An 11,778-nucleotide genomic window follows, 5' to 3' on the forward strand; every position below is an offset into this window, starting at 1 on the left:
CCACCGTCTTCAGCAACTGACAGCAGCGCCGTGCCTCAGAGCTACCGGCAGATAAGGCCGGTCCGGTCCAAGAAACCGATGGGGAATAGGTATCACCATCTGTACTGTCTTACCATCTCTGTAAAGCTAGTGCCATAACCATATTGGCGATATTCAACGTCATCAGTCACACCACCACCAGAACCGTTAATTTTCCTAGTCTGACTGCTCACTCGCACGCTATTCTAGCTTTTCCGGAATTCTCTTCTCTTCTTTTTCTTCTTAAATGGTGTTTCTCCTCTTCAAACAAGGATTCTCTTAAGCTACCTCCTGCCACCCAGATTATGGCCATATATCCCCCTTTGTGGGTATGAGCCGAAAAACGAGAAAAGTAATAATAATAAAAATAATCATCCTCATACCAAAGTTAGCATCATTAAGTGTCTGTCTATGTGCTGATACAGTTGCTCAATGAAACTGGAATATTATCCAACCATAAGCTGCGTGGTTATGTACCTCTTCCGCCCTCTCAGGTAAACATGGAGCCATCATTTGAGCATAATACTATATATCTCTTTCTATCTAACTGAATGGTCAATCGGTGCTGTATGGACCTTCGTTGTGCCTCTGTTGCTAAGCCAGGGCACAGTCACCAATATAAATGGAAGTGCGCCGTGGTCATCTGCCTAGCATGAAAACGGGAGATAACATAGACGATGCATGGATTCAGCAGACTTATATGGATGGGTGATACCTTCCTCTTTCTGTGAAGGAATGGAGAGAGAAGGAATGAGAAAGCTCGGCAGGACTCAGCCACGATGACTATCGAGGTTTCATATTATTTCTGAGATGAAAATGAATTAATTTTTGCACTGAACGGATGTTTGTAGTTCCATGTAGGCTTTATTCAATTTGCCCAATTTATGAGCAACTTATTTCATCATGAGTGTGTGATTGGCGATAATTATTATGACCAGCGGCACGTGACCAGAAGGACAAACCCATTCACCCAAGTTGGCGTGAAAAAGGTTAATTGAAAACTGGAACAAAAACAGTGGCAGATAATCAATGACACAGTCATTCTTAGAGGGCACTATATTCGGGATTGGCCCATATTTTTGGTTTCGCGAAAAAAAAGTGGCCTTAGATTGCCAAGAATACCACTTGCATTCAGGAAGGCTGGGTTGTTATGCAGGTTGCAACTGGTTTGCTATACTACACGGCGGATGGGGGAAGGCGGAAGAAAAGAAAGATGGAAAGATAATTAGGGAAAAGAAAGAGATAAAAAGCGATGCACAAACACACAAACACAACAGCAATCACCGCGCAGTACATGGCTGTCGCCGAGCCCAGTCTTGCCCGAAAGAAGTGTATAAACACTCCGGAGTGGCGGCCAGCCGAGTCCGCGGTTCCAATTTTTCTTTTCTTCCGTGACGACTCTGTCGTCCAGTCGACTTACAGTGCCGGCTGCGAAGTCCTTCTTTCATCTTCGTAAGAGGAGCCTTTGTACTATAGCGTCTTCGCAACGACAAACGTAACACGAGGCACTGTCCACCATGCAGTATAGGCGCCCGCAAAGGGCGAAGCCCGTCCTCAAGCTGCCGAAATGATCCTGCACGCGCAGTGGACCACATGCCGCTGGGAGGAAGTCGAAAGAAGAGAAAAATGACGTGATGGGCGCGAGATGAGAACGCGGTCCGCGTCTCCCGCGTGTGTCGCGGTTGTCATGTTTTTGGCGGTTTGATCCCCTAGCCGGCCATGGAGCGCCGCAAGAAGACGAGATCTTCAAAGGTAAGCTGGACAGCAGCTTTCGACTCGAGCCGTCGGATGGAGGCTTGGATTCCTCCGCTTTTCTGCGCTAAATATGGCGGCGAGATTGTCGTCGATCACGACTGACACTGGTTTGGAGAAATGCTCGCTCTCTCTGTGCTGAAGCCAAGCGTTATTCTAACATATTATACAAAGACGGCACTGTGGCGCAGCATAGGCAAGAGTAAACGGCGGCCGACATCCGCGCCAAGCGCGTTGCATCCTCGGAGAATGTCTCGAACGTCAGCGCAACTGCTATATCTGGGCATATTTTTAATATAGCTGACTCCAGGAAACAAACGCACCGTGCGTTTGCGCTTCTTCTATTCTTCTATTCTTCTATTCTGTTCTTCTATCGCAATAGCAATTATATGAACACTCAAGGTGCATTTTTGCCGTCTCCGCCGGCGTTGCCGTGATGTTCCGCATAAAGTCCAAGGCTGATAACACCATCGCCGCCCATCGTGTGCTCTATGTGCAAGTGGAAGCAGGCGAGGGAAGCCGGCGATCACGGCTCAGTCTGGCGCGCGCGAAGGAGGAAAGCGTAGAGCAAACGCGCTGTCTTCCGTCGCGCGAAAGGCCGTGGGGTATGAGAGGGAGCGGGGGCGGGCGACGTTGTGCTCCGTTGGCAACTGCGCATTTCGCGACCAGACGCAAGGGGAACTAGCGATCGCGGCTCAATCTCGCGCGCCATACGTGGAAGAAAGCGTGGAGGCAGCGCGGTAGTGAGGGGGGCGGGGAGGTCGGCTTCGACTCCAGTACATGGCCGCGCGGGGTCGTGCGCGCCTGCCTTGAGATAGAGTCACTGGAAAAAATGTCAGAGTACCGCATTCGTTTTCCCCGCGACGCCGACACGTTGATTGGCCCAACCGTACCATGTGACCTCTGGGGTGCCATATACCTTCCAAGCGCCGGGCGGGCCGGCTGAGTTAGAGCGCAGGCAGCGCAGGTTCCCAACGTATTTTTTTTGTGTGTGTGTGTGCGTGTGTTCCGATTGTCGCGCTCGCATTTGACTGCAAGGAAATCATGCCTGGCTGCTGCGCCTTCGGATGCAGCAACCGAACTGAGTCTGGAAAGACTTTTTTCTCGATTCCGACCGAGAAAAATGACCGAGAGCGTCATTCTGCGTGGTTACACAGAATCGGCCGGGAGAACTTCAAGCCTACAGAAAACACTCGCGTGTGCGAGATAAAAGTACACCTTGCTTGTGCTTTTCGGCACTGTTTAGAAGATATTTAGGCGAAGTGCACGCGGTGTTGGCGATGCTACGAAAATAGGAGTTCATTGCAGGGATCGTTCGCGTCTTGCACGCTTGACGCGGGTACAAGTGTACGCGTTTGTTGCTCAACACACGTGGTTATTCCGTGCTCGTGGCACGCGAAGGCACACTAGTCGCGCGAGAATTCCGCGTCCTCACGTGCACCAGGTACTCGCATGATTTCTCCGCGCACGTGAGCGCGCTCTCGCCTCGAGTCGCTCGACCCATATGGTACTTGTTTTTCGCAGATCGTGACGATCGCAGTCAAAACATGGTCAATACGAGGCCCATGATATTTCCTCACTTATTCTTTGCTCATTTATACATACGCATTTCGAGCTTGAAACCAATGGTCAGGTGATATTCACAACACATGCTTCAAATTTTGAGCTTGTAAGCCGCGCACATGCAATGAACTGAAGTCAGCATACATATGTTTTATGTTGAAATGCTACGGTGCATACCCAAATAATGTTGTGCTTGATGCATAACAAGAAATACAAAAACAACAGAACACCCAGTAGCTTTAGTTTCACTCTGTCACTATGCATGTTACATAAGCCGCTCTAAAAGCACAATAATTTCATACATCGCCTATGTAACTTAGAAAAAAAAGTGCTGCGTCACCAGCGGGCGTTCCTGCTTTTTTTTTTACACAGGCAGCAAATCTTGGCATTCTAAGAAAACAGTCATAAATAAGTTGAGAAGAGTAGCCGCTCGTGAACGCACTAGACAGCCGCCTTCATAAATCGCAATGTAGCAAACTCTCGCTCATTATCAGTGTACAGAAGTACATATACGTTGCTGTAATCACGTAAATGGCTCATATTGGCCTTCCACAAGATTTAGTGCTCAAAATGGTCATCGAAGTTGGTTTTTACGCCTGCTGTGCACAGATCGTCTTACGATCATGGCCAAACTCCGGTGCGCACGCGGCAGTCGCAGTGTGTCGTGCGTATACGGCGGACAAAGTCGCCCTGCAGAATCGAGGACGCGCGGTATCCGTTTACAAACTAAATTAGATGTATCCGATTTAGCTTGTGAAATTATACAAAGAACGTACGTGCCTGTGACACTGTCAGGTGTTGGTTTCGTCCTGCTTGGAAACATTCAATAGAAGCCGATGGCGGTCCACGATGTTCATGCCCAAAAGCACAAGCTTCCCTCATTCCGGCTCGAAGTGACTAAATGTTTCCTTCGTAGCTCGCTCCGCGCAAGGAAAAAAAAAACCGCGTGCATAAGCTCCCGATAGCGGCGGTAAGCCGCTGCCCACAATCGTAGCACAGTCCAGCACTAAACACGATCGGCGTGCAAAACAACCACCGGCTGCATTACTTCGCACAACATAGCATTTTATTTTCGTTCTTAGCAACCATTATCTCCGGGCACAAAGTATTTGTACTTCAGTAAACACTCAACCCGATGTGTCACCGAATATCAAGCTCTTCCAACACGGCGGCCTTCCCGCGATGCAGTCGGCTTGGAAGGTATATGGCGGTGGCCGCTCAGTGTTGCCAGTCAAATCCCGACCTTTGCGGTACTCTGAAATTTTTTTCCAGTGACTCTACCTTGAGAGAGATCTGCAGTCGTCTGATACCTTTGTGCGCGCTTCGTTCTCGCCGCTCTTGCGTTGATGCGACAGACCGCACGAAGGTCACTTCGCTCGCTGCCGCTGCCGCGCTTGCTCAAACTAGCGTTTTGACAGAGAGCGCCCACACTCATCGAGTGTGAACTGTTCATGCTTGCTTGTGCGCGCTGACACCATGCTAGTTAATTCACTTAGTAAGAGATTGTTTCCAAGGTTATACGGCCGAGAAAACTACCGTAATTCGTATAGCTGTCTACTAATCTGCTATCGCAATCGATGCTTCGCCTTTCGCGCGAAACTGCGACATTTTCTTTCTGTCCCCTTTTCACGAAATGTATTTCGCGCCACAATCACGTATAGATAGGAAGTCGCTACTCACGCGCACTAATACTTGCCGGTTACCATGCCCAGGTCGACAAGAGGAAGATTCAAGCCTTAAAGTTTCAACGCTCCCGCTTCCAGAGAAAAAAGTGTCATCTGCACGTTGCGGGTTATTCTAATGAATGTTCGGTCATCTACGGAACACAGCGAATCTGCTCCGTCGGTTTGTTGCCGAGCAAATTGGGCCGATCACGGAAGTAGCGTAATAGTAAACTGGGTCGATGCCGGAGCCACTTATCCGTGGTCGCCTCTGCCACGTGATGTGGTCGCGTGGTGGTTTCACTGCGCACCGCGCCACTCTGCTCCCTGATCTTGGGTGCGCTTGCCCTTGCTTCGTTCTTTAGGTCCCAGTTGAAAAATACACCAGACTGGTTTGGTGTGTTCTGGTGTTTTCTACTGTGAACACCAGCATGGTCTGGCGTTACGTGGTGTGGATTCCAGAGTGGCTTGGTGTGTTCTGGTATGCAAATCAGAGTGGCCTGGTGTCATCTGGCGTGCACACCACGTGCTTCATGTAAAATGCCGCTCAGCGGAATTCCAACGGTTCTTAAATAACTAGCCCGGTATTTCACAAACGTCCTTGTTGAATTTTTTACTGATATAATTTTTTTTTACACGTGCTCTGTAACCTTCCCAGAATTCAACGCGGGAAGGTGAATCCGGTAACGGAGACTCCGCGGGGTCTGGGGGCCAACGGAATAACCGACGGCCTACGGGAGACGCCCTCGTCGGGGCCAAGCCTTCTTCCTGCCGTCAGCAGGCTCTCCGCGGCTTCGCCGGCAACGGCCACCAGCGCCTCGCCCAGTTCGTGTCACACCTGGCCCGACTGCGAGACCTGGTGCAGCAGGTGGCCGACTTGCAGGTCCGGCGTCGCAACCTCAAGAACGAGATTCTCACCCTTCAAGACGAGAACGCGCAGCTGCAACTGGCGCTGAACAGGGAGCGTAAGAAGGTGCGCCTCTTGTTCGCACTCACGCGCAAGCAAAAAAGAAATGCAGCCAACCTGTGCGAGATTGCAGAATCCCATCCCAGTTTCCAGCGAAAGTGTTTCTTTGGAGCAGTAGCAGTGGGGGTTTCAGGTGTCTATAACTCCACCTCGCACTTCAATGCTGGACCGGCATGTAACACTTTTGAGCGCTTCCCCAAAGAAACTTTAGCTGGAGCCGTAGTTCACCCACACGCCTTTAACTTCCCGTGCACGTCACACATAATGATGATTTATTTCACGTTACCGTAATAACAACAAACTTCCAGCGTCCAATCTTGTAAAATACGCTTGTTAAGCTCTGGAACGATTAAAGGCGTCGCTTGAAGGTCACGCGGCAATAGCGGCAACGCGGCCCCTCCGCCTTCGCGACTATCCCTTCCTCCTCCGTCACCCTCTCTCAACGATGGCGCAAACCCTTTCCACTTCTCTCTGTTTCTAGCGGTGACGTCGGGGATAGCTTCAGCCAATCGCAATCACGTCCGTTGGTCTCATCTTGGTAGTTTCGACATGCCTCGCCTTCTTCCTATTACGGCCTCCGCTGCGGTCGCGAAAGTTCGCTGAAATACACATCCCACTGAAAACCTTCTGCCACCCGTAAATTGCTATGCATATAAATCAAAGCGACGTTGGGCCACTTTAGAGGCACATTTTGATAATTACCGAACGGCAGTGGTTTAGTGTGAAGAGCCGTTTATTTACCTGGTTACATCGTAGTAGCAAATTGAAGGGACTCTAAAGAGAAACCATATTTGAGGTGTATCGGTAAGTTAACTACCATTCTAGAATACCAAAAGTCACTGTTACCCTGAGAAAAGGGATGGTTAGCCAGAAAAGTCGCAAAAAAACGAAGAGGTGGTGGTGGCACTCAATTTTCTGGTAACATTTCGCCGTCACGTCATAGATATTTACGGCATCTGCTCAGGCATTGTTAAAAGATGGACTGAAATAGTGTTTTTCTTCATTTAGATCACTTTTTTTTAAATGGCCCACGACAGCTACTCGAATCACATCGCCACAGGTTACTTATGTCAACACGAGGACATCATGTGCGAAAAAAACCAACACAATGGATTCACTGAATAAACCACGTAAATTCAACAAATAGTTCGAAGCCAGTTATTACAGTTTACATGACCCTTTTTAAATATAGAAACACGGAACCAGACATATATCACGACTTCTTTCAACCTTACAATATAAACATGTACCCTAAAGTTTGTAACTAGGAAGCTACTTAACGTAAGTTTTTCTGGTAAATAATGTCCTTCTGAGCATATTCTGCAGCCACCAGATCCGAGTAACTTATGTGGGCTTCGAAGAAAAAAATGCTCGAAGTAAAAAGAAAGACATTGTGTTTTCTGAAAGGGCCAAATACTGGAGTTAGCAAGTTTCGACAGAATTTATTGTACCACAAAAGCCACAATGCGAGAGAATACTTTGGAATCCACAAATCACATGGACATACTCACGAAATTAAAGAAAAATGAGAGTTTGACCTTCATTTTATTTTATAATCACCGGGGCACATTATTAGTGCTACAAAATGGAGTTTTGAAAGAATACCTTGTCCGTTTAAAAGGATTCAATGTTTCTTCTTACTCTGAGCAAAAAATTATGAAAGAGCGAACGGCAGCAAAATAGCGGTGACTTCTAACTATATTAGTTTCTCACATCTATATATATAGAATGTCACAAAAGAAGGTAAGAAACATAAAATTCTATAATCGCATTTACTGCTACAAAGCCAAGCAAACAAAACAACAAAAATTAGACATTTTCGTCCATGATATGGCAAATATTACAGCGATGTGGCAAATGTTTTATAACGCGCGTGGCAATTGACATGAATGTCGCGGTTAACAAGTTTCTTGCTCAATAGGCTAAGAGATAAAATCCTTGTGTTTGAGTTTTTTGCTGCTTCATTTGTGGCTATATATAACGTCACCCTGAAAAAAAAAACTCAGCAGTTGGATGACAGCACTGGCTTTGTCATTTCTTGTCCATTCCCTTCGCTGGCGCTGTTAACTTGTTTTCTTACCCTTGAGCTACCAAGTAGCCTTATAAAGTCGACCGCCTTTATATAAAGTGCTCGCGGTCCGAAACCATTCGTTGTATAAGTGACTTCGTTGTAAAGAGGGCAAACCGCGCAGCTCACGATAGAACAGGTACAGAATTTTTCCTACGGTATATTTTGTTGTAGAGACGCTCACCTCTATCACACTTTCCTTAATAGACCTGGCTGCATTGCGCACGCAATCATTGGCACATCCAAATGCTTTGATGCCACTCCGCACACGGCCTTCCAGATGGAGTTCCTCTGGACCGCAATGGAGAAGCGGAGGAGGCCGCCGGGTATGTCGCCTCCGCGGCCGCAGATACGGCAGCCCCTGCAAGCAGCCGGCCACTTCCAGCACGGTGCACATCCGGCGACGGCACCGTATCCACTCTACGTGGACGACATGGGTAACGCGGACGGGGCGCGCCACGCCTCGTCCTTCCTTCCGTTCCTCATGCCCTGGAACGTGAACGAGAGTGACGTCGTGGACTTTGAAGACTTTGAGGAAGACCTGCAGCACTACATCTCCTACCGTGAGTCCGTCCTCCCCCTGTTTCTCGGAAACTCGTTCTTTCCTCTCGAAACTCTGGAAGGACAGTAGCGGCGCCACATCGGGTGAAACACGTGACTGCTCTCCAGTGTAGATCCGGCAGCGCGTGGGTGAGATTTCAGAGGCCATGCTGTAATGACTCGCTGTACAATGGGAGTTTGCGTACCATTTACATGGTGGAAACAACCATAAAAAAATCTCAGTGACGAGAGATGGCGCCGGACAGCTGCACGAAGGGAGGACGCACGACGGTATCCGGTTTTGTGCCTTTCCTCGCTCCTATTATTTTTCTGTTTGTTTCCACAGTCTAAATGTGTACCGAGTCACTCTACAACGCACAGTTGTGAGAGAACGTGCTATTTCGTAGGGAATTCTAACAGCGCAACCAAGGTGGCACGCATAAGGAGGCGCTGCTGTCTGTGTTCTCCTGCGTCCGCTCTTCTTGCGTCTTGCTCCAGTAGAATACCCTTACGATGTCATGACGACAATCTCACATTGCAACTCTCGTCGCAATACGCGTACTCCATTGGGGAGTGTGAGAACTCCCGGAAATTTAGCCTGCATTGTGTTCCTTGCACGTTCCCTAGGCTCTACGCATGAGGTTTTCGTTTGCCGGTACTACCAAATTCGGCCCGTACAGCTCTTTGCCGTTGATCAAATGTTTTATCACGATGGATCCATAGTTGCTCACCGTGACACATCGTTAAAACATATGCCACCCTGTGGCTTATAAATCAAAAATGTAAAGTGAGAGTCTTCATACCCTCACGTCACCATAGCCATCGCGAATGGTTCGTTTGGGAGTCGAGAAAGACGTGTAGCAGAATTCTCACGCATTCACGCGTTTAGAAACATCACTGAGCACGCACATAGCCTCAGTTCGCAAGGTTCCGGGAAAGAAAAGAAAGCCGAAATAGTCCGAATTGTTGATCCGGCTCCTGTATGTGTATTTGAAAAAATAGTAATTGTTCAGAAGCTTTGACTGCAGTTGTTGGCGCATATTCGTAACATATGCTGCGGTTCAAGATCAACAAAAACGCAAGGACACCAAAAGCGCCTCTAACAGCGTACTACACAAACTATCCACTTTGCAGAAGGCGCGTCGAACAATGAAGGTGCATTTATGAATTCATTTATTTGGAACCATTGCATCTATTAAAACTAAGCCTTTTCACGCGTTCGTGTACATCAATGAGCGCCTGAATCGCATGAAGGAGCGAGCTAACGCGAAGCGTATGGTGGCTCATTCTGTCGGCAGCCGGGCCAACCTGGCCGCCTGCATGCTACCATATGACGGGCCTCCATCTGTCGGCAATGAGAACCAACCTGAAGACCACCGAAATAACGACTTAAGTTTGCTGCCGAGGTTAGGCGAAAGGTAGTAGAAATCTACAGCACCATTCACTTTTGGTGAAAGGGTTAGATATAATAAAAATATTGCATTTCTGGCATAAGGGTAAGGCCTCTCTTGTTGGTAGTTACTACACGGAGTCGACAATCGAGTCGTGAATGGCTACTCGTTTGGCTTAGACTGCTCAGCCTGGAGGCCGTTATGTCAAACGGTGACGTAGTTTCCGCTCCATTATGATACCGGAAGCTTGCGGAAGACCTAGCTGAGAAACGTTTAAACATAGTGTAAACGTTTGAACAAGCATAAACATTGTTGACTAAATCGGCAAGCAACCACACCCGCTAAAGGATTACCCAGCAGTCACCTTTTGTCCCAGAGTGCGTTACTAAGCATATCAAAATGCATTACATTTGTTTAAGACGCCTTGCTGTAAGGCCGTAGACACGTCTTAGGACAACATGCTTCTCAACTCTTCTTGACTTTTGTCGTCGAGCCACTAATTTGTAGGCGTGCAACCTATTGATAAATGCTTCTCATCCTTTACGCTGTCGCACAGGCGCTTCCTCGCCCGTCGAGAGCTTCGTCGAAGAATGCAGCGCTTTGTCCTCCTTCCTGTCCCTCGGAGGAGCCGCGGAGGCCATGGGTGCCAACCCACCGATGCGTGCACATCGCTTCCAGTTTCTAGACGCCCACCGCCAGCGCCTGCAGCAGGAGTGTCAACCGCAGGAACTACCCATCCAGCAAGAACAGCAGCAGGTAGGGCGACCACTACAGCGACAGCAGCATCGCTTACAGCGACAGCAAAATCGACAGCAACAGCAACAGCAGCAGCAGCAACATCAACAGCGGCAGCAGCAGTTACTACTGCAGCATCAACGCAGCATCTTCCGCTACCCACGCCCGCGCCGCCAAGAGGGGTCCATGCGCGCTGCACCTGCAGCCAACGAAAACACCGACGCTCAGGGGGAGCAAACGACGGGCCACGACCACGGCAGCCAAGGCGATGACGTCACGGATTCCGGCCGAGCTCGCGGAAGGAACGCGGTGGACCTGGAGTACGAACAGTTGCCCCTGGACTGACCGAATTACCAGCTACCCGTACGCTTCCTTGGAATCCAAGGCCACCACGCCTTGGCATACGGACAGCTATCGGTTTACACCTGAAGTAGGTCAGCCTGTTGACTGACTGTCCGTGGTCTGCTCCTGGCGAATGAAACACCTCGGGTTCCTTGCGCGACGCAAGACACACCGTGGGCAGATTTATCGGTGGCTTCGCGTAAGTGGCAGTAACTGCACAGATAAGCTGTCGAGTGATGAAGAAAGATTTGTCATAGTGTCACTGCTTGACCACTCGACAATTAACTTAACAGCGCCACGCAGTGGCTTAGGCGAACGTAACTTCTGCTGGATACATTTACCCACTGGTAAAATGCTTCGTGCAAGAGTCGCTGGGACAGCGATTTTGAACACTGAGCGATTGAGCCGCTTCAAGCGAATAAAGTTTGCTTCTCGCACATGTATTGCTGTCACTCCCTTAAAAACATTTTCGTCAAAATTAGCTGTCCATTGCAGAAAATTTTGCTTGGGAACGCTTGCTGTAATTAGGACGTGGACTTCAGATGTGACAAAGTGCTAGCAGAGGCTTATACAGTGCTTTGACATTCCATGCAAGAAAGGTAATGGAAAGATAATCCATATCTCGCCACTCCTATTTCACTTTCACCACGCCATCTCGCTTATAGAGGATCTTTCTGGTCATTATCAGAACTTCTTTTTCTTCACCCTTAAATTTTCAGCATTCAGCGACATTTTTTCGCA

The 11,778-nt window shown here is 48.7% G+C and overlaps 1 protein-coding gene across 1 annotated transcript; it reads left to right on the top strand.

The window, feature by feature from the left end:
• The first annotated feature begins 1,637 nt into the window (after positions 1-1,637).
• LOC126544680 (uncharacterized) lies at positions 1,638-11,480 on the top strand. The gene is made up of 4 exons (XM_050192127.3): positions 1,638-1,770; positions 5,653-5,967; positions 8,310-8,592; positions 10,517-11,480. Exons 1-4 carry the CDS (start codon positions 1,738-1,740, stop codon positions 11,038-11,040), a joined length of 1,155 nt encoding a protein of 384 aa, XP_050048084.1. The 5' UTR covers positions 1,638-1,737; the 3' UTR covers positions 11,041-11,480.
• Positions 11,481-11,778: the final 298 nt, after the last annotated feature.

Source organism: Dermacentor andersoni, chromosome 10 (genome assembly GCF_023375885.2).
Source record: "Dermacentor andersoni chromosome 10, qqDerAnde1_hic_scaffold, whole genome shotgun sequence".
NCBI lineage: Eukaryota > Metazoa > Arthropoda > Arachnida > Ixodida > Ixodidae > Dermacentor > Dermacentor andersoni.

Coding starts and splice junctions, on each gene's coding strand:
- LOC126544680 (XM_050192127.3), top strand. CDS start 1,738: ATGGAGCGCCGCAAGAAGACGAGATCTTCAAAG. Junction 5,968..8,309: donor TGAACAGGGAGCGTAAGAAG/GTGCGCCTCTTG, acceptor ACGGCCTTCCAG/ATGGAGTTCCTCTGGACCGC. Junction 8,593..10,516: donor GCAGCACTACATCTCCTACC/GTGAGTCCGTCC, acceptor GCTGTCGCACAG/GCGCTTCCTCGCCCGTCGAG.